The 23,364-nt window shown below is 40.9% G+C and overlaps 1 protein-coding gene across 1 annotated transcript; it reads right to left on the reverse strand.

Moving 5' to 3' along the window:
* Positions 1–2,178: 2,178 nt before the first annotated feature.
* On the reverse strand, positions 2,179–23,336 carry ccdc43 (coiled-coil domain containing 43). The gene is made up of 5 exons (XM_078529560.1): positions 23,034–23,336; positions 19,571–19,661; positions 19,186–19,321; positions 7,656–7,708; positions 2,179–3,199 (listed from the first exon to the last, which is right to left on the reverse strand). The coding sequence occupies exons 1-5, from the start codon at positions 23,205–23,207 to the stop codon at positions 3,012–3,014; spliced, it is 642 nt and encodes a 213-aa protein (XP_078385686.1). The 5' UTR covers positions 23,208–23,336; the 3' UTR covers positions 2,179–3,011.
* Positions 23,337–23,364: the final 28 nt, after the last annotated feature.

Genomic DNA, 23,364 nt, shown 5'->3' on the forward strand with positions numbered 1-23,364 from the left:
TTTATCACTTGTTAATTGATTTGGTTTTCTAATATTGTATGATTAACTTACTGTGTCTTATTTCGTCCATGTAATATTTTAATAAATTTATTAGATTTTTTAAGACAAATGGTCTAGCAAAATGGTATCCATGGCCTTTTTAAGCAGACAGGAGAATGTCAAGTACGATATGGTATCAGCTACAGTCGTGCAACTTTTACTGCTGTAGTCCACGAGCTACTTAGTCAAAGTCACAGGTTGCAATTCATGGAATATTCAATCTATTTACCATAAATTGCAGCATATAAGTCGATCTTAGAGGCCTCGAAAAATCTTTCCAAAAATGGGGGTTAACTTATATGTGGAGTATAAAATATAAATTGCCAGTGTTGGCGTAGGTGGTCACCATTTTGAAATGTTAAAAAAAAGCATAACACTGGTAATTCAAATTAAATAAACGTAATTCAATAAAATGTACAAATTAATTCTACAAGTATACTTTTACTACAATAAAAATGTCAAATTCATTGTCATCGACATCTGACACAAAGTGTTCATCAAATTCATTCCAAGTCACTTTGCTTATGGCATCATTGTAGGGGTCTCACTCTGGATCACACTTGGCGCTTTTTGTTTCAGTTTCATCCCTCCACAACAAATATCTTCCTCTCCGTCCAATAAATTGGATATTCTGCATTTTTTGAACATTATGAGTTTGTGCATTAATAGCATTCCACAATTTGACGATGGAACCACAGACAAGCAGAGCAGCACACACATTCCCATTCTTTGTGAAGGTTTTTGCTCCATCAAACATCCATCTATCCACCCAGCACACATTTGAAGGTTGAACTATGGTCGTTAAATCCACTGGTAAAACTGCAGTTTGGGGGTTATTTCTTCGCAGGCACCTCTTGATCTATTCAGTTATATGGGATTTGAACATGGCCCATACTCATAAGCTGAGTTCTTTGCATTGGCCACTGGGACGTGTTTGATTGATTGATTGACAACTTCACTCTATCCTCATCCATCTATTGTCATGCACAAAAATTCCCACAGGGAACTTGATTTTCAACATGGTTTTATGTTTAAAAATTCCCATAATGCTTTGTCATTTCATTGTCAGCCATACAGGCTATTACCACTGTGAATCTTGTCTTGTGCCCTGTGGTTTTCACTGGAATCGTTTTTCGAACCTTTCCACTCGTTTGGCTGCTGGGCAGATTGAAATTGTTAGGCATTTCACCTATATTGCCAATTTGACATTATGGGTACTCATGTTCTTACTGCTATCCGATGAATCACTGAAAACTTGTAATTCTGGAAGAGGTCTTTTAGTAGTTGGAGTGATTTTGATCTTCTGCCACAACCCTAGACATTTTCATTCCATAAAGCAGCTACAGCAACTAACTGTTGCTCTGAAATCTTTGATGCACTTGGTTTGTTGCTGGACTTGGTTTGATTTGGGCCACTTAAGTGTGTATATATACATTGATTTCTGGTGATGATGTAACCATTCTGACGATTTGAGAATCCATTCCAATACATGTTTCTCAAGATCAGGTCAGTGGTTCGTCCCTGTTCAATGGCACATTTTGTCTTGGGCATCTTCTTCAGGGGAGATTCCTTCCATTCTCGCACCAGTTTTTCACTAACGCCAAATTCCCTCGCTACAGCAGTTATTTGACAAGTTAGAAAATGTCACAACTTTTGGCTTGAAGCCAGCTTCATACTTAATTATTTTTGCCAGAGGACTCATTTCTGTTTGTTGTTCACCATACATGGTCTGCTCTATGTGGGCTTGTCTTAAACACCTGCGCATATTCTTGGCCCCATACGCCAACTATAAAGGGGAGTAAAACATGCATTTTTGAGGTGAAAAATTGAGGCTGACTCATCTGAGTATAACATGTCTTAGCAGAAAAGGGTATACTTATACACCAAGAATAGGCCTAAACATGGTCTTTGGTGCCAAAAGAATTGAGTAGTTTTATATGCCGTGATCTACGGTAACAAGCTGCATTTCTACACAGCAAAAGGGCGTTTATTTTTATTTCTGCTGGAAGGAAAAGTGAATACGTAGTTAAAATTGTTCAATTGAAAATTGTTCCCTTAAAAGGAACAGCTATCAGTGACTCCTTTAATCTGTGGTGCCTGTTTATAAACAGTATCTTCATTTAAATAACAAGTACTGTATTTACAAGGTGACAAATTTGCTTTTATTATGAATTACAATGAAAAATAATTTCCCAAGCAAAAGTGAATAATAGTTCAACTAAGTTCAGTAGATGTTTTCAGTTTCAGTGCTAGAAAGTGCACCATTCCTCAAAAATGCTAAACAAAAGTGATACAAAAGCAGAATACTGCAGATGCTGGAAATCTGAAATAAAAACAAAATGCTGGAAACACTCAGCAGATCTGGCAGCATCTGTGGCGAGAGAAACAGTTAACATTTCAAGTCTCTGAGAAACCCAAAATGTTAACCGTCTTTCTCTCCACAGGGAGATCACTGCCAAAGTGATGTCTAATTTCAGTCAAAAAAGGTTAAAGTTATCCAGAAACTGGCTGGAAAAAAGCCTCGAAAAAAAATCCCAATGTTAGTTCTCCACAAAATCCTTTATTCTTCAGTTACATTTCACCAAACCAACAAAACTCTTCCTTCACTGAAGGGGTTCCACCATAGCGTGTTTCAACTAGTTTCCTCTGTGTAGGTTATTTTCAATTAATTGTTAGACACAACTAACTGAAACACATTAAGAATTTGAAATACCTAATTAAGCAGTTTATGATGCAGAAAAGTCCTAGCCAAGATTTTTTACTATGTGACCTTGAACTTTCAATTTTGACACAATATTTGCAAAAATTTGGCATTTTATGAAGGAAGATGGTTTTTCGCACTTTGAGACTCCCCTCCTCCCCCACCCCAAAAAATAGTCATTGGTGTTTCACAGTTCATATTACTTGTGGTCGTAAACTTTGTAGCTCTGAACGTCTTCACACTCCAGTCTACTATTTTTCCCCCAAATAATCTATCGCTTTCGTTCTCCTTTCTGTGTTCTCTTCTTCTCCTTTTCTTTTCTTTCCTGTTTTGCAAGCTTGTCTTTCTCTCGCTGTAGTTTATCTTGCTCCTTCTTCTTTTGTGCATCTCCCCGAGCCTTCTCCCTTTCTGCTTTTTTTGCGATAAGAACAGACTCAACGTTCGTGTTTTTAAAGAGAGCTAAAGTGAAATTAAGGAATTATTACGACTAAGTGGTATTTTGGTAATTATCACACTAAGTTTCTCTTCATGGTTAAAATTCTTTATTTGTTTACTATTTTCTACACAAATGACCAAATTGGAGCTGTGAAGAGGTTATAAAAGCAGAGCGTGCCTCATGTCTGCATAGATTTTAATATAAATATACCTAAGACAAACATACTCAATTTAATCTACTCCACCAGAGCCAGTTTCCTAATCAGACGCAATCTCAAATGTAATTTTCAGTTTCCTGTACACCTCTATCAAGTTTACTTTCCATGTTATGTCAGGTAGCATGTGAATGGTAATGAATGACCACACATTACCCAATTTGCCCACAGCAAAGGCAACAGTCCTATCAAAAATTGAGTGTTCTGATAAGTTCCTATAATATTCCTGATCATGGAAAGCCTGAATCATGGTCTGTAATGCTTAAAATTCTACAGGCTATACTATTTCAAAGAATTGTGTACTGAATTGGTATGACACATGTTAAAAGTTGTAGCTCCTGAACACCAGAATTAGCATACTAATGAGCAAATCTGTAATTTATGTTCGAGGCTAGCAAGAATCTGAGGACAAGGGGCAGTAGGATCTTGGGGTCCAAACACCAGGGAGGCTTACCTGCTTTTATGTCATGCCACGTCATGAAATTATTACAGCTATATGAAAATAGGAGAATTTTCCTTTCCAACTTGATGTTAAACAAGGATGTCTGCCCATGTGATATGGTCATGTCCAACTCTGGCATTGAAACTCAAAAGCAATTTTCCTACTTTTGTGGTGTCCTAAGCATAACCTTGCCATAACCAACACCAGGTTCTGCCCGAAAGGAAAATACAAGACAACCTGGCTACACTCACATTCTAAGCACTGGCATCTCCTTGATTATATATTTGTCAGACAGAAAGAAAGCCCGATGTCAAGATAACTCATGCCATGTGAGGAGCTGAATGCTGGACAGACCACAGCCAAAAAATCCTAAATCAACTTGCCAGGCATGACCTGGCCAATTGTCAAGCTGCTCAAGAACCCTACTATTGCCCTAGTATTTGCTACACAACTTGACATGATCCTGCAGTATGATCTTCCTCCCCTAAGTGACATAGATGATGAGTGGAAACAGCACTGTGATCAGATCTTCAAGATCTTAGTAGACATCCTGGGATATTGTAAGTGCAAGTACCAAAACTCATCAGAATTATGAAAATATTTCCCATCTTTTCAAACAGAAGTAGCTCGCACATGCAAGTCTTCTAGAAACTCCACAGTCAACCAAGCATCAAGCCTATAACATTGCTAAACACAAGCTCCAGCATGCTTTAAGATAAAAGCAGAGCAACTAGTGGAATGCAAAGATAAAAACAAAAAGCTACTGCGGATGCTGGAAATCCAAAACAAAAACGGAATTACCACGCCTTCTCCTCCTTCCCAGAAACATGATAGGGTCCCCCTTATCCTCACTTATCACCCCACCAGCCTCCGCATTCAAAGGATCATCCTCCGCCATTTCCGCCAACTCCAGAATTATGCCACCACCAAACACATCTTCCCTTCACCCCCCCTGACGGCATTCCGTAGAGATCGTTCCCTCCGGGACACCCTGGTCCACTCCTCCATCACCCCCTACTCCTCAACCCCCACTTATGGCACCTCCCCATGCCCACGCAGAAGATGCAACACCTGCCCCTTCACTTCCTCTCTCCTCACCATCTAAGGGCCCAAACACTCCTTTCAAGTGAAGCAGCATTTCACTTGCATTTCCCCTAACTTAGTCTACTGCATTCGTTGCTCCCAATGCGGTCTCCTCTACATTGGAGAGACCAAACGCAAACTGGGCGACCGTTTTGCGGAACACCTGCGGTCTGTCCGCAAGAAAGACCCAAACCTCCCTGTCGCTTGCCATTTTAACACTCCACCCTGTTCTCTTGCCCACATGTCTGTCCTTGGCTTGCTGCATTGTTCCAGTGAAGCCCAACGCAAACTGGAGGAACAGCACCTCATCTTCCGACTAGGCACTTTACAGCCTTCTGGGCTGAATATTGAATTCAACAACTTTAGATCTTAAACTCCCCCTCCCCCCATCCCCACCCCGTTTCTTCTCTCCCCCCCCCTTTTTTTTTCAATAATTTATATAGATTCTTCTTTCCCCACCTATTTCCATTATTTTTAAATCTAAACTAAAACCTTGTTAGTCTTTCCACCCCACCCCCACTAGAGCTGTACTTTGAATATCCTGTCTTCCATTCTTAATTAGCACTTTTCTCAGACAAATGTCACCACCTTCGACACCTCTTTGACCCTTTTGTCTGTGACATCTTTTGATTATCTGCTCATCTCCACAATCACCACACCCTCAATGTGTCTCTCCCCCCCCACCCCCCCACCCACCTTAAACCAATTTATATTTCTCCCTGCTTCTAACTATGCTTCAGTTCTGCCGAAGGGCCATGAAGGCTCGAAACGTTAACTGATTTCTTCTCCGCCGATGCTGCCAGACCTGCTGAGTTTTTCCAGGTAATTCCGTTTTTGTAGTGGAATGCAAAAGCTGACAAGTTGCAACTTCTAGTTGAGAGACATGATCCGTTTTTACTATATTGATGAAGATATCTGTGCACACATCCAAAAAGCAAGTTTTGCCTCCATGATCATGTCTTGAAGTAGCATGGCATTAAGCTGAAGCTAAAAATCAAACTTGACCAGCCATTGTCCTTACCACCCTGCTGTATGGCATGGAATCCCGAGTCTATTATAAGCGCCACATCAAAGCTCTGGAACGCTTCCTCCAAAGACACATGAGTTCCATCATGAAAATTTAACGTCAGGACTACATCACAAACAAGTTCTCCATCATACATGGCTCAACAAGCATGGAGAACATCCTCCAGAAAATACAACTTAAATGAGCATGCCATAAATCCTCAAGCAGAACTTCTGTGACAAACTGTCTCAGGACAAATGACATTTAGGTGATCAGCGCAAACAATATAAGGGCACCCCTAAAAACAAAAGCCCTATAAACGTCTGTACTGCAGACCATCTCTCTTGGGAAAATACTGCAGCCAACCAGCCCACAGGGAGGCATGCACTGAAATTTGGTTCAGCACGTTTGGAGGACCATCTGCACCAAACTCGCAGAGGTCTGTCCAGAGAAAGGCCACAGATGGCGCCACTACACAAGTTCTTCCAAGCACCAAAGACAATACGAACAGCTAGTTCTGTGAACATTCAAGCGAATCCCACATTGGACTGTTCAGTCATAAGACAGCTCACAGAAGACAGTGAAATCATTTCAGCTTGGATGTGCTTGAACAATGAGGGGTCTACCATGACAGCCATGCAATGTACAGTGTAGCAGTTTGTACACATGACAAACTGATTGGAATTGTACACTACAGAAGGAGGCCATTCAGCCATTAAGTCTGCACCAACTCAATCCACTCCCCTGTTCTTTCCTCACATTCCTGCAATTCTTTTCCTCCTCTGGCAGAAAACACTGGTTAAGAAAGTTCTCCTGTTCACATTTCAAAAATTTCTCCCCATCTCTGCCCTTAACACAATCAATGCCCCATTCAATATTGGAATAAAGTCTCCCATTATAACCTTACAGCTCTTGCACCTCCTTGCAAAATCTGCTTCTCTCTCTCTTTCTCATTGTTTGATGGCCTATAAAATACAAGTGGCATGTTATTTTTTTTTCTGCAACAGTTCAATATGGAATTCAGCAGGTAATAACATTGCCAGCCTTTTCTAATTAAATAGTCTTTTTAAGTTTAAGGAAGCTAAAATAGCTCGATTACTCCATACAATACATTGTGTTGATCTGACTTTTAAAAATGCAAATAAGATAAAGATCTTTACTACCAGCTTTATTTTTTTAAATAAATTCATTAATATATATTAACATCTTTCATTTTAAGTTGACTCCTGCAAGATTGAGTATAATCTAGGGTCTATTACAGATGATTACTATTAAGAACAATACAACAGGATGTGGCCTATCACAGCAACAAGAAAAATAACCCAAAATTTAGGCCATTTCATTTATTATAGTTACAAGAGGGTGTTGAGCTTAAAACATGCTGAGGAACTCGTATGATAAATTGCAAAACCTGTTACAGCCTTGAAATACCAACTGCATTTTCATGCGATTAAACACATTTTAAAGATAAACTTTACTCATTAATTGTAAACCCTTAAAAAAAATTTGGCTGCTTAACAAATGCAAACAACATTAAACGTGTTGTCCTGTGCAAAATTTCAATAGCTTGTGCAATTCATTTTAACCAAAAGCTATAATTAATGAGCAATGTAAGTTCAGACATTGCATAGTTTTGCAGTGATAGTCACAACTTCTTTGGCGCATTAAAAATATGACCAAATTATCTTCAGCTGTCAACAGAAGACCAAAATAAATGCATTGGAAAAAGGATACATTTATCACTATCAAAGTTAAATCCACTTGTTCCATGGGCTTCTTCATCTTCAGTGCTCAAGTTAAAGAAACTAAAAGTTTAAGCTGTGAGTAACAAATAATATCAACATAGGATTAGCTGTTAGATGACTCTGTTGATTTGATCGCATTGCTGTTTCAGATGATATCTAACCAAACTGCATTTGGACTAATAAGTTGCACTTAATGGACCCACCTTTGTTCTCCACCTTCCCCTATCCCAAAATATGTAGCATTTTTATTCCTCCTCCACTTTTCACATCTGCAGTTTTTCTTTTAACAGCAGGAATTCTCTGACATACTATCACACAATTTCATAAAGTAACTTCATGAGAAGCTAAGCAAATTAATCTGCAGTCCCTTCACCTGTGGGGAATGGGTTAAAAATCAACTGTAGGACAATGAATGAAATGTTCCACGTAATGTGAGCTTGGTCAGTATCAATCCAAGTCCAAACAGATTGAAGCCAACAGAAATTTACCCATAATTTGGCAATGTAGGAGACATGCAAACTTGGATTTATTGTCCATCCTTAGTTGACCAGAGGGTATTAAAAGTCAACCACATAGTGTGGACTGGAATTACTGCAGGAGAATTTTTACTTAACTGACCACAGGGGAAAATGGTCACGGGAGGTTGGAGGCCTCACAGTGGATGTGGGTGTGTGGGGTTGTTTGGGGGGGGGGGGTGCGCAAGAGGTGGAGGGAGGTGCTGGTTGGGTGCCTCAGCAAGGGCGGTGGTGCAAGGTTGAAATGCTGGTTGGTGGATGAAAGGCATTGTGGTAGGGGCAAAAATCAGGGGCCTTGTGGTGGGGAGTGAAAGTCTGCTCATGGAAGCTTTTCAGGTTGGGATCTGGATCCAGGAGATAGGTATGAAGGTACCTACCTCCTGAGTCCAAGTCCTCACATTGAAGAAGTTGCTGGGTTCCCCAAAGTTCAGGAAATCCAGTCAACCAGGTTTAAAGTTGTAAAGCTGAATGACAATGCAAGAATGGAGTGGATATGTGGACAAGAGTTATGTCCCTACCAAATAGGAAACAAGGTGCGGCCTTGGCATTGTTGCTTTCTAAAAGAAGTAAAATCAAGTAGAGAATTTTGGGATAAAAGCAAAATACTGCGGATACTGGAAATCTGAAACAAAAACAGAAAATGATGGAAAAAGTCAGCAGGTCTAACAGCAACTATGGAGAGAAAAACAGACATTTCAACTCCATATGACTCTTCTTCAGGGAATTTTGTGAGATGGATCCCTGACATTTGGATCATCTATTAGAGTTCTTGGATGAAATCTACAAAAAAAAAAATGACCTGTTCATGCCAATGAGGTCTGGTCAGAATAGATTTCAGAAAACAGATATTCCAAAGAAGAATATATCATGGACTTTAACAGACTGCATAAAAGATTAACAATATTCAATTTGGGAATCCCTGGATCAGTGCTACCATTTAAATTGGTGGATCATGCTAAGTTGTCATATAAGGGCAGGCTATGGTTCTAACTTGTGTTGGGTTTTTGGAGAAAGGGGCCCTGTTGGATCAGATGTTTGCTGCCTTGAAATATTTCCTGCAGAAGCAGTCACTCCCTTCAGCCTTTTGTGGAACAAATGGGACATTCTGCAATGGCACAAAGAGTAGAGGACTCAACGACTGCCAGATTTCAAAATGGTCCAGACACTGGACACAGGCATCAATACAACGGCAAGGTTAAAGAAAGGCAGAATGAGGAAGAAAGCACCTTTAGCTATTACAGCAGATGGCAACACTGGAACAGCAGTACTAGGTGAACGAATCCCAGGAATACCCAAAGAACAGATAGTAAGTGTCTGGTGTAACTCAAAGTATCATTATGCTTTGAACTGCCCAAAGCAGAGAGGCAGGGTCTTGAAAATGACAAGAAAGAGAATTCTGAGGAAGAGTATAAATATAATGATGATCTGAACAAATTATACTGGTCACAAGGAGTTTTAGTCATGTGATCAATGAGTTAGTCATGGATTCCTTTACTGTGCAGTAATATTTCTTGCACTTACAACAGTGTGTGGAACAAAATAGTTAAAATGTTATCTTGATTCATTTAAGTAGTGAAAATGACAAATGATTAAGGAATATAAAAGGACTACTTGTTTTATGTTTGACGATGACAACACATTTGAGGTCACAGAAGAAAAATATAATTCCATACAAAATAGATGAGTAAGCCATTTTATAAATACTGGTTTAGTTTCTCGTGAGATTACTATGCTATTGAGTAAACCTATGAAAAAGGCACCAGTGAAACTGGGCATGAAGCATGACATTTTTTTTTGAATGTCAATGGATCTGCAATGGACCCAATCAGATTCAGTGATTATTACAAAACCTGATGATTCTCAGACTGTTAGATAAGTACTAATAGCATCAGGTGATAAGAATCAGATGCAAACAAGCAAACTGTCTTCAAGTTGCATAGGCAGTTTGCTCACCCTGTTTATACAAGGTTAAAAATCCTGCTAAAAGATGCAAGTATGGTTGATGAAGTGTATACAAGGTTAACAGGCTAATAGAAGGGATTAGTGAGAAGTGTAAGAGATTAGTGAGAAGTGTAAGTGTATTGAAGGACACTGCCATGTCCTATTGTAAGCCTTCCATTGGCTCATGACTTTAACAAGGTGGTTGCCATTGATTTAAAGGCATGGGACAAACATATTTTCATTCTACAAAACAAAGGCAGGGTCCTCAAATTGACATATGACCATAAGAATTCAGAGGATGCAGAGCAGATTTAGTCTTTCTACAATAATGTTAAGGACAAAAGAGTTATTATAGAAATAATGATCGAGAAAACGATCAGGAATGGCCTTGGGACGCCAGTGAAGTTTCTGATTGATAATGGAGGGGAATGCCAATGATGAGTTCAGAGACATGTGAAAACATGAACATCATGAATACCACAGGTGACAGCAATGGACGCTGAAAGGAATCATGCGATGACTGATGAAATGATGTATAAAATTTTAGCTGATGAACCAGACATTCTTTTGGGGTAGGGTGAACAGCCAGATGTCATGGTCCACATTGGGATCAATGACATAGGTAGGAAAAGGGATGAGGTCCTGAAAGCAGATTTTAGGGAGTCAGGAAGGGAATTAAAAAGCAGGACCTCAAGAGCAGTAGTCTCAGGATTACTCCCAAAGCCGCGTGCTAGCGAACATAAGAATGGGAAGATTAAGCAGTTCAATACGTGGCTGGAGAAATGGAGTAAGAGGGAGGGCTTTAGGTTTCTGAGGCATTGGGATCAGTTCTGGGGCTGGTGGGACCTATACAAGAATGACAGCTTACATCTTAACAGGACTGAGACTAGTGTCCTTGCAGGGAGGTTTGCTAGTGCTGTTGGGAAGGGTTTAAACTAGATTGGCAGGGGGTGGGAACCTGGGGGGAAATTCAGAATGCAGAGGAGAAAAACTGGAAGTAGTGAAGTATCAACTGATAACAAGGATATATCAGAGAATTGCATCAAGGTAAATAGAATACTTGGAGAGTTTGATAGAATGAAGAGGCAACAGTAAGTTATTAGGGTAAGAATAAGCAGGAAAGTAAAAAAGCCTAAATCAGGGCTCATGTGTATGTATGTGAATGCACGGAGTGTGATTAATAAGTTTGGTGAATTGAAGGCACAGGATGACAAATTAATTATGACATTATTGCTAACACAGAGACCTGGCTCAGAGAAGGGGAGGACTGGGCGTTAAATATTCCTCAGTACAAGGAGTTTAGATGAGACAGGAAAGAAGTGGGGGGTGGGGTGAGGGGGGGAATTGGCAACATTGGTTAAAGATGGTATTACAGTACCGGAGAGAGAGGATGTTCCAGAGGGTCTAAGGACAGAATTTCTGGCTAGAGGTAAGGAATGGGAAAGGCACAATAACATATAGCCCACCAGCTAATAGAAGGGATGCGGAGAAACAAATTTGCAAAGAAATTACAGAGAAAGGTGTTTCTGAAACCGCCCAAAGAACCAGCAGATGCAGAAGGAAAGATATGGAAACGAAACAAATGCTTCAATGGCCTGAATGCTTCTTCCAACCTGTGGTATTTTTCAGTGAGCTCTGTTTTTCTGAAAATAAGTTGTGTTTAACAAAGTAAATTCCATCATGTTTTATTGGTATCATAAAGGAAAACATTAAGGCATTTTCACGGTGCATGTTTTGTTATGGGAACTTGAGAAATTAATTATTAAGATTAGAGTAGAATTTAAAATGGGAGTCAGGCTAATGGGGGTTCAGATATTAAGCAGAGTAGGTCTGGAATAACTTTCAAATCAGCAATCCTATTTGGAGATGTGTTACTCCCATCCTGGTTAAATGTATTAGGCCCTCACAGAAAAATGATGTTATGTCTAAAGATGAGACACAGCAATTGCAAAACTTGACTTGTCAGTTGAATTAGCTGGGCACTCGGACTAGACTAAGCGCTAGCTTTGTTGTGTTGAAATACTGCAATACTAATGTTAAACACTAGTTTTTATTTAAAGAGAGGGAAGGGAGTCTGTTAATGTCCACTATCTGCATAGAATTAACTGGTGATTCACTTGTGCCCCTATAGACACAAACTGAAACTGTGGTTGTGGGTTGGGAAGTGCTTGGCTTTAAGTGTAATTCTGTAAATAAATGCTTTTAGAAGTGTGTATAGATTGGCTCCAGTTCTATTCTTCACCAACTGGCTTTCTGGAATATTAATATTTGGAGTGCTTTGATCATTTGCCCACCTTCAGACCTCAGTTAAAGCTGGAAATGGGTCGGTTCTGATCAGGAAACAAATTTTTAAAATCCTCCCAGCAACCTTGTCAGTTATTTTAGGTTAAAAATCAGCCCATATATTCCCTTGCTTGGGGGGGTATTCCTAAATCAATTAAGTTTTGTGACAACCCAGCAGCTTTTGTGGTCAGATTTATTGAATTCAGTTTCACACTATTATAGTGAGATGCGAACTTGTGGGCTATCAATTTGATATAAGAATTAGGCTACTGTATGGGAGTGGATGGCCTTCTGAAGTTGAGTGAACTGTAAGGAAAGTCTGATGCTACACCACAGTGTTAAGAAACTTGGCAAATACACTAATTAGAAGAATTAATCATCCTTCCAACCTTAATTAGAATCCCAGGTATACGAGGTCACAATTCTCAACTTGTCTTTGGAACAAGTAGAAATTTCAAACCATTATGCAAACTGATTCTCCCAATATTTTATTTTCTACAATTTCAATTGAGTTATAATATCAATTGGTTGTCAATTGAGGCTTTGCCTGTACTCTATATAGCAGAGTGAGAGGCTGTTGGTTGGAGGTGTATGATATGCAACCTGTAAATAAAAGCTTGTTAAATGTACAAAGACTAGGCTCTAGTATTCGCTCATTCACTGCCTGGTAATCTAACTATAGATAAGGGTAAGGCAGTGGATGTAAAATATTTACAAAAAACCTTTGATAAGGAACCACATAATAAACTCCTGAGTAAGGTCGGAACATGTGGAGTCAGGAACAAGATACCAAAGGACAATAATAAACTTGCAGAATACATGTGTAACTAGCAAGAGAACTTCAACATAGGTAAGTGCAAAATGGGCCGTAACTTCCTTGGAGCGGCAATCAGCGCTGAATTACCACTCCATGCCCTCTTACCTACGCCAAATTTCTTCAGTACCTGTCTTGCCTGACCTTCCAACTCAGACTGGGCGAGATCCAGGAAGTACAGCTGTCTCCAAGGTCCAGCGTCTAAGTCCAGCACCGTCAAATTGAAGGAGGACTCTCCCCCTTTTTTATGGCATTAGCTGCTGTAAAGCAGGTAAGTTTACAGGTTCCATTGAAATTGAGGGGGGGGGGGGGTGCAGCGGCCTGGACATTCAAGTGAGGAGTTACCTGAGGGTGGGTGGAATCCCAAGGGGGGTCGGCGGGTGGGGAATGCCATAGCGGGGAGGTGGGGTTGGTTAGTTAGTCGGGGGTGGAGGAGTCCCATGGGGGATCAGTCTGGGTCTTTACAAAAGTTACCCAGAAATTAGAAGAGGTTTTAATTCTTCTAGCTTTTTCTGGGTAACTATTAGTATAGCCCTAGCAGAACTATCTGAAGTTTGCGATTTCAACTGCATTTTCGGATGGTTCCCTGCAAGGCAAAATTGTCCAGAGGAAGTACGCACTTCTGGGCAATTGCCATGCAAGCTCTTATCTGGGAACTTCCCAGAGGGATTCCCCAGCGCATCTCTGGGGTACACCCCAAAATCTCCGAGCTACCCAGCGTCGGATACAGTCCTTGCAGGATACATGTGTAATTGGCAGAGAGCCTTAATATAGGTAACTGCAAAGTAATGTGCTTTGGTACGAAGAATAAGGAGGCTACATACTCCTGGATGGGACTGTACTCACCTGGTTCCAATCTTATCTAGGCTTGGCCAGAGTATCACTCACAATAGCTTCTCTTCCAGCTCCTGCACCATAACCTCTGGTGTCCCCCAAATATCTATCCTTAGTCCCCTCCGATTTCTCATCTATACATAGTCTATGCTGAGGGACATTCACATGTATGTTGATGACACCCATTCTACCTCCCCATCACCTCTCCCAGGTCCTCCACTGTTGCTAAATTATCAGATTACTTATCTGAGCAGAAATTTCCATCAATATTGGGAAAATTGAAGCCATTGTCTTCGGACCCTGCTCCAAACTCCATTCCCTAACTGGCAACTCCATCTCACTTTCTCTCTGGCAGAAATCTGAGGCTGAACCAGACTGTTCATAACCTTGGTGTCATATTTGATCCAGAGCCAAGATACTGACCATTCATCCGCATAAATACGAAGACCTCCTATTTCCACCTTCATGACTTTGCCCTTGCCTCAGCTTGTCTGCCACTCAGACCCTCATTCATGTTGCCTCTACACTTGACTATTCCAAAACACTTCTGGCTGACCTCCCACATTCTATCTTCCATAAATGATGCCATCCAAAACACTGCTGCCTATGTTCTTATTTGCACTAAGCCTCATTCACCAATCACCCTGTGCTTACTGACCTACATTAGCTCCCAGTTAAGCAATGCCTCTATTTAAAAATTCTTATCCTTGTATTCAAATCCCTTGATGGCTTTGCCCCTCCCTACCTACGTAGTTTCCTCTAACCCCAAAACCCTCCGAGACATCTGAGCTTGTCTAATTCTGGCCGCTTGAGCAATTTATTAATTGCTCTACCATTGGTGGCCATACCTTCAGCTGCCTAGGTGCTAAGCTCTGGAATTCCATCCTTAAATCACTCTGCCTCTGTCCTCCTTTTACACGCTCCGTAACATCCATCTCTGACCAAATTTTGGCAACCTGCCCCCATATCACCTTGTGTGGCTCAGAATCTAATTTTGCTTTATAATGCTGCAAAGCGCCTTGGGACGTATTATTGCGTTAAAGGCACGATATAAATATACGTTGTGGTTGGAAAGTGAGTGGCTAAATGGGACAATGGAACAGACGGATCTAAGAGTTCAGATAAATCATGAGAAAGTATCATTACAGGTTAATTATGCCATTAAAAAAAACAAAGTACTTTAGTTAATTTCTAGAGGAAGAGAATTGAGAAGCAGTGAAGCGCTACGTACTGAACCTTGGTTAAACCAAAGTTGGAGCACTGTGAACAGTGAGACGAGAGTGACTGCCCTTGACATCAAGGCAGCATTTGACAAGTGTAGCATCAAGGTGCCCTTGCAAAACTGAAGTCAATGGGAATCAGGGAGAAACTCTCCACTGCTTGGAGTCATACCAAGAACAAAAGCAGGATAGTTATATTGTTGGAGGCCAATCATCTCAGTCCCAGGGTACTGCTGCAGGAGCTCCTCAGAGTCACATCCTAGGCCCAATCATCTTCAGCTGCTTCATCAATGACTTTCCTCAATCGTAAGGTCAGAAGTGGGGATGTTCATTCACAATTGTACAATGTTCAGTACTGTTCGTAACTCCTTGAAACAGTCCGTGTCCATATGCAACAGTCAGGCTTGGGAGCACACAAGTGCCAGGCAATGACCATCTCCAACAAGAAAGAATCTAACCATCTCCATCGCTCAATCCCCCACTATCAATATCCTGAGGGTTACCATTGACAGGAACTTAACTGGACCAGGCATATAAATACTGCAGCTGTAAGAGCAGATCAGAGGCTGGGAATTCTGAGGCAAGTAACTCACCTCCTGACTCCCCAATGTCTGTTACCATCTAAAAGGCACAAGTCAAGAGTATGATGGGGAACTTTCCACTTGTCTGGATGAGTGCAGCTACAACAACACTCAAGATCAACGCCATCCAAGACAAAGCAATCTGCTTGATTGGCATCCTATTCACCAACCTAAACATTCACCTTCTCCACCACAAATGCACAGTGGCAGCAGTGTGTACCACCTACAAGATACACTACAGCAACTCATGAAGACTCCTTTGACAGGACCTTCTAAACCCAAGTCCTCTACCACCTGGAAGAATAAGGGTAGCAGACACAGGGCAACACCAATACCTGCAAGTTCCCGTCCCAAGCCACACACCATCCTGGCTTGGAACTATATCATTCCTTCACTGTTGCTGGATCAAAATCCTGGCGTTCCCTTCCTAACAGTGCTGAGTGTACCTACAGCACACAGACTGCAGCAGCTCAAGACGACAGCTGACCACCACCTTCTCAAGGGCAGTTAGGGATGGGCAATAAACGCTGGCCTTGCCAGCGATACACACAAATCATGAATGGATAAAAAAAAGTTTCAGTCTCTGTATTATAAAACAGTTATGGAGGCACTGGAAGAAGTGCAAGCAAATTTACTAGAATGTATCACAACTGAGAGGTTATACCTACCAGGAAAGATTGAACAGGCTGATACCCTTCTCTAAAAACAGAAAACTAAGGGGTGATCTGACAGATGTCTTCAAGATTATGAAAGGGTTTGATAGGGTATATATAGGGAAAACATTTCTGCTTGCAGGCGAGACTAGAACTAGGGACCATAAATATAAAATGGTCACTAATAAATCCAACAGCAATTTCAGAAGAAATTTCTTTACCCAGAGTGGTCATAATATCAAACTATCACAGGGAGTAGCTGAAGTGAATAGCATAATGCACTCAAGGGAAAATTAGATAAGCGCATGATGGGGAAACAAATAGATTATGGTGATGGGATTGGATGAAGAAATGTGTGGGAGAAGGTTCAGAGTATAATCAGCACAGAACAAATTTAGCCAAATAGGTTGTTTCTGTGCAGAAAATTGTAAATAGTCCGTTCATATTATTCGGCTATATAACCAACAAACACTACAAAAGCAGGAAGAGAATAAACTCGTATTTATGTGGTACCTTTAACGTAGAAAAACCAGGATGCACCAAGAGGTCAGAAGAGATTCAGAGATCTTAGAAGGGCTGTGTGAGTTGGGGGGTAGTTACAGATAAGGAGGGGTGAGCCCATGGAGGAATCTGAATAAGAATTTTAAAAACAAGGAATTCCTGGACCAGGAGCCAGTGTAGTAGGTCAGAGAACATAGGTGATGCATGCGTAGGACTTGGTGCAAGCTAGGATACAAGCAGCAGAGTTTTGGGTGAGCTCAGGTCTGCAGATGGTGCAAGATGGGAGGCCAGCCAGAAGGTTCTGAACAGTCCAATTCAGCCTCTCAGTCGCCAGCAGCGAGATGGAGTCACACTCTCAAAATTGTTACTGTAGAAGGAGGCCATTCGGCCCATCGTGCCTGCACTGGCTCTCTGAGCATTTTAACTTCATGCCAATCTCCTGCCTTTTCCCCGTAACCCTGCACATTATTTAAATAGAAACAATCTCCAATGCCCTCTTAAATGCCTCAATTGAACCTGCCTCCACCACGCTTGCAGGCAGTGCATTCCAAACCCTAACTACACGGTGTGAAAAAAGATTTCTCTCACCTCACACACTTCTTTTGCAAAATGCTTTAAAAATGTGCCCTCTGGTTCTTGATCCGTTTACGAGCGGGAACAGTTTCTCCCTATCTACTCTGTCCAGACCCCTCGTGATTTTGAAAACTTCTATCAAATCTCATCTTAGCCTTCTCCTCTCCAAGGAAAACAGTCCCAACTTCTCCAATCTTTCCTCAAAACTGAAGTGTCTCATCCCTGAAACCATTCTTGTAAACCTCTTCTGAACTCTCTCCAATGCATTCACATCCTTCCTATAGTGTGGCGCCCAGAACTGTACGTAATACTCCAGCTGAGGTCTAACCAATGTCCAATAAGTTCATCATAACCTCCCTGCTCTTGTACTCTATGCCCCTACTAATGAAGCCTAGAATACTGTATGCCTTAGTAACAGTTCTCTCTACCTGTCCAGCTACCTTTAATGACTTATGTACATATATACCTGCATCTCTGTTCCTGCACCACCTTTAGAATAGTATCCTTTATTTTATACTGACTCTCCATGTTCTTTGCACCAGTGTATCACCTGGCACATTGAACTTCATCTGCCACCTATCTGCCCACTCCACCAATGTGTCAATGTCTTTTTGAAGTTCTGCACTATCCTCCCAATACTGACCCAGTAGGTAGTAGCTAGTAGTACTACCAAGTAAGTAGCTAAGGAATGAATTAGTGGAGAGGACACAAAAATCTCGGTGGTCTTAATATTTAGTTGGAGCAAATTTCTGTTCATCCAATACTGGATGGTAGACAAGCAGCACGACAAATCAGAGGCATGGAGGGCTCAAGACAGGTAGATCTGAGTGCCCATGTGGACCCTGACGTTCTGAGACATCACAACCTGAAATCATGCCAAAGTGCTTTGCAATCAATAGATTATTTGTGAAGTGTAATCACTTATGTTGTATAGGCAATGCAGCTGCCAATTTGCAACAAACTGCAAATGAATCAAAGCCAAAAAAACTTGTTTTAGTGGTGTCAGTGAAAGAGGCAGGCTGACCAGGAATAGAAAGCCATTGATTTTATAAAATTATATAAAATACATAAATATTATTATAAATAATAAAAAATGCTGGAAAATACTCAAGTCTGGCAGCATCTGTAGAGAGAGAAACAGAGTTAACGTTTCAAGTCTGTATGACTCTTCTTCAGAGCATTAATCTCAAGTTTGCTTTTATAAATATTATTTGTTTGAAATACATTATTTCTAATCTCCGTCCTTCATATTAATAAAGACATTCGTAGGAAAGGTCTTTCACTGCAGTAATAAACTACTATGAAATGTTTTATTAGCATTACCTATTCATCGTCCTTCTTTTCAAAGTATCTATTATGCAGTGTGTTTTATATATTTCTGTACTTTTTAAAGAGAAAATTGAGGTCTCCTTTCATTGAGCTGTTCAATTATACCTGCCCCTGCCCAAAATAATCACTAAAGTTCATTTAACTGTATTGCTCTTTTGCAGGAGGGGAAAGATGGGAAAAGAGCAAAACCAGGCTTTCAAACTGATGTCAGGAAAATTATTCCACTGAATATATCTTAATTCTTCTTCCCAAGAAAGCAGCACCAGAAAGGATATTCTTCCTCATCAGTTATATTTGCATACTGTGCAAGAACTGCAGCTTTCCTAGATTTCTCCTCTTCTGAAGCATCTTTCTGTTTCACAACAATCTGAGCCTGTTTCTCAATCATACTTGCAATGGCATGTACTTCATCTTAAAAACATAGATGGAAGAAATCCAGTTAGACATTAAACTTTTACAATTAGAATACCAAAAGAACCAAAGGTTTTTTCTTTCTCACGTTTTCTTCATAGCAATATTTAACATTTGTATGAATAAAACAGAAAAATCCTACATAGTTATGATGCATACTCACCCAATGTATTGACGTCATGCATTTAAAATATGCAAAACAAAAACCAACAGCTATTATTGGACATCTGAGATTATCCTGATCTTTACCTTCAACATTTTTTTCTTGTGTGGTATTGTTTGTGGTCTCAGACCACTTTTGAATTATATCTTTGCAAATGATTGCCAATGAATCTTCATCCTGAAAGAGATAAGAGCAGAATTCCAAATTTACATACAGCCTGTTTCTGAGGAAAAATTAACAGTGAATTCAAGACTACCGAACACAAACTCATGTACATGGTTCAAAGTTAGTTTGGCCTTTTGTAAAGGTTTTATTTTACGAGCAGAAACTGTGGGCTCCGATTCGGTCGCGCTGACCCGTGAATTATACCGCCCCTAGCTAGGCTGTTCCGGTACAATGTCAAACCAACAATGTGTGAAATTGCCCAGGCATGTTCTCTCCCTCTAAATAACAGGACAAATTCAACCCAGCCAATTACTACAACAGCCTGCTTCCAATCATCAGTAGAGTGATGGAAAGCGTCATCAAAAGTTCTATCAAGCAGCACTTACGAACTAATGAACTGTTCACCAATGCAACATTTGGGTTCCATCAGGAACACAGGGCTGTAGAGTTTATGACAGCCTTGTTCAAAACAAGGACAACAAAAGTTGAACTGTGGACATGAGGTGATAGTGACTGCCCTTGACATCAAAGTCAATCATCTCAGCCCCAATGCATTACAGCTGGAGTTTCTCAGATACTAAGGAGCATCTTAGGCCCAACCATCTTCAGTTGTTTCATCAATGACCTTACATCTATTGTAGGATCAGAAATGGAGCTGTTCATTGATAATTTCAGTATTCAGTTCAATTTGCAATTCCTCATAACAAAGTAGTCTATATCCACATGCAGCAACACTTGGACTGCATCCAAGTGGCAAGTAACATTTACATCAAAAAGTGCCAGGGAATGATCATCTTCAAAAATGAAGAGCCTGGCCACCAATTCTTGATATTGTCACAACTCACTGGGGATAGTGCGCTGCAATATCAAACCCCACTGCACCCCGAGCCGTGACAGATGTGAAAGTTTGATCAAACCACCTAATTGTTTAATTTAGGTTAACAGAATATGAGCACCAGGTTTGTAAACTTAATAAGTGTATAATTGTTTATTGAACAAACTGTCGTTAACCAGTGGCAAAAGAAAGAAATATGAACTGCTAATTTCTAACTCTATAACCTAAACTCGACCCCTCCTTAAATCCTTATACACATGCATACAAGACACATAAGACACAAAAATATAGATTTTAAGGGTGGGATAAAACCATTCAATAGCGCCAGTTCCGGAGAATAGGATTCAATGGGTTGATTTTGACTGATGTCTTCCAAATTCCTTTCAGTTCTTGTTGATGACACGAGGTGGTCTTCCAACACTTTCAGTATTTAGTTCACTGGCTGAGCAGTGATTTTCCCCTTTTCCTCTTGACACGGGTTTTCAGAGAGAGCAGGTTATAGAGGTATGAGGAGAAAAAGCCAGCCTACTGTTATTGTGGAATTACTGGAATCTTCCACACAAAGGAGAAAGAGATTTTAGGTCTTTTTCCTTTCAGGCCAAGAGCTATTCTGCTGCACTGCTCTCACACAAAACCTGGCCACCTGGTCAGAAACCAATTAAAACGTTGTTGCCAAGCAGCTCTTTTGGTCCAGGACTCCTTTCCGGCACCATCCTGTCTTTCATGACACACACTGTTCCAGGACTGTAACATTTATTTCTCTCTCATCCTGTTCAAGTGGACATGTCTTTCAAACTGCAGCCACTGTAATTTTAACCCACAGTCCAACAGAAAGTAAAAAGATACGTTCTTTACAACAATCCAACAGAAATAAATTTATTTTCCTTACAGTTGGGTATTCTGTGATGAGTGGCTCAGCTCCTGACTTCCTAAAGCATTTCCACCACATACAAGGCACAAATCAGAAATGTGATGAAAATACTCTCAACTTGCCTGCATGAGTGCTGCTCCAACGACACCCAGGTCTCTGGGAGACTCCAGAGGTGACAGTTCAGGAGCGAGAAACCGTTGCTGGAGATGTTATGGCTCTGATTAAATAAGCAAGAGTGGAAGCCAGGGCTGTTCCATTGAGCTGAACAACAAAGGAGGGTGGTGTGGCATGGAAGCATTGAAGGTTGCAGAAATTGATGAAAACAATAATACATGCAGCTCCAGAGGATGCCCCTTGTGACTCTGAATAGGACCGTTTTGGTGCTGTGGCCGGGAATGAAGCCTGATTAGAGCAATTCAAACAAGGACTTGAAGGAAAAATAAGCACAGAATTGGGAGGTGCCAGCGCAATATTTAACTTGGCAAGAAAACAGATTAGATGAGGGTAATAGCTTGCAAGAGCAGATAAATCTGTCTTTTTTTTTTGAGTGGGGATGATTGATCCCTGTGATTTTGAAAGGGAATGGGGAACGATTTACAAAATGATCTAACACAGACCTAGGAAGTGAAGTTGGTGGTCAGTAGCATAATGGAAATGGGGTCAGGGAAGCAGTAAGCGGGTGTCACAATTGAGCTGAGATCAGAAAGGTCATTAAGAGTTGGGGGAGATACTAGAGAATTGTCTGCTACCCTTAAGACAGGTAGACCATGATCTGTAAAATTTAGCACTCTACGTAATTAGTTTGTAGTCCTAGATGGATATTTACTCCTGACAGAATCTCCCACAATAATGCAACTTTTGTAGTTCTTTTGCAACATAGGGTTTGGGACACAGAAGATAATCTTCAATTCTCTCAACCTTGATTTAACTTTTTATTCCTGTCTAATGTACGGGTCATCCATCTTAGTACGACAATGCTTCAGAAGAGAGCAACATGGCGCTAGACTTGCATATTCCCTATCACTTTTTTTTAAAAAAAGAACACTGTATTGCACAAACCTGGTCGTTTTAGCAATCAACGTGTGGTTAATTTGAATCGTGCGTGGAGAGTAAAGCTCCTGAAAGAATTTTGATGAGAGCAGTGGAAATTAAACCAAACATTTTGAACACTACAGTAAACAATTTACAAACACGCACACACCGTGCCATTTTTGATTTTCACGTCCTGTATAAGGAGTTAAAACTTTCCTGCCCGTAGTCAAGTTTTTAGAAAGGGAGAAAAATAACAGCAGGGTATAAATGTGTAATCCGGGGAACAGCGTCAGGTCGAGTATGTTTTTCCCCACATATTGTAGTTGTGCCTACTGAATATAAAAATAATCAAGAGATTCAGTGGGCAATGATAGCGACCCAAACATGGGTGAGAGCTACGTGAGGGGAGATGGCTAAATTTACACTTTGGTGTTACAGAATTAGCCACATCGTATTGAATTACAACAAACGTTTCAAATTACCGTCACTTGAAGCAGATAAACAGATATGTTTCCCGACTTTAACCACGCGAGGAATGTGTAAAACAAAACAATATCGTTATAAACTGGAGAAAGCCTATTTATTAGAGAGTGAGGGTAACATTCAGGCTGAACCTACACGGCCGTGGTTTCAGTGCTGCACTCACCATAAATGCGGATAATATGGCCTGAAGAGCCTCAGATTTTTCCTCTTCGTTCTCTTCTTCCCGCAGGATTCCGTTGATGTACGAACCGTAAACATCCTCGTCTATTTCCAGCTCTTCCAGCCGTTTACTGAGCCACGAGCCAAACCCCGCCACCTCGCCACTGGGCGCCGCCATCTTGTCTGTGTGTGTGTGTGGGGGAGGGGGAGGCGTGGGGGAGTGGGGTCCTGACAGAGCTGGAGCTGCCCGCCGAGGTGCCTGACAGTTCTCCCCCCCTTCCCCCCCCCCCCGGCAAGAGCTGCCTTTCGCTCTGACCCCGAGCGGCCGCCGTAGC

Source organism: Cetorhinus maximus, chromosome 25, assembly GCF_964194155.1.
Source record: "Cetorhinus maximus chromosome 25, sCetMax3.hap1.1, whole genome shotgun sequence".
In the NCBI taxonomy this organism is placed as follows: Eukaryota; Metazoa; Chordata; class Chondrichthyes; order Lamniformes; family Cetorhinidae; genus Cetorhinus; species Cetorhinus maximus.

Bases quoted from the DNA above. Each gene is read 5' to 3' on its own strand.
- ccdc43 (XM_078529560.1), bottom strand. From the start codon at position 23,207: ATGGCGGCGCCCAGTGGCGAGGTGGCGGGGTTTGGCTCGTGGCTCAGT. The intron at 19,662-23,033 runs GTGAGTGCAGCA...TATCTCTTTCAG, and splicing joins CCATATTATCCGCATTTATG to GATGAAGATTCATTGGCAAT. The intron at 3,200-7,655 runs GTATCCTTTTTC...ATTTCACTTTAG, and splicing joins TAACTTTGATAGTGATAAAT to CTCTCTTTAAAAACACGAAC.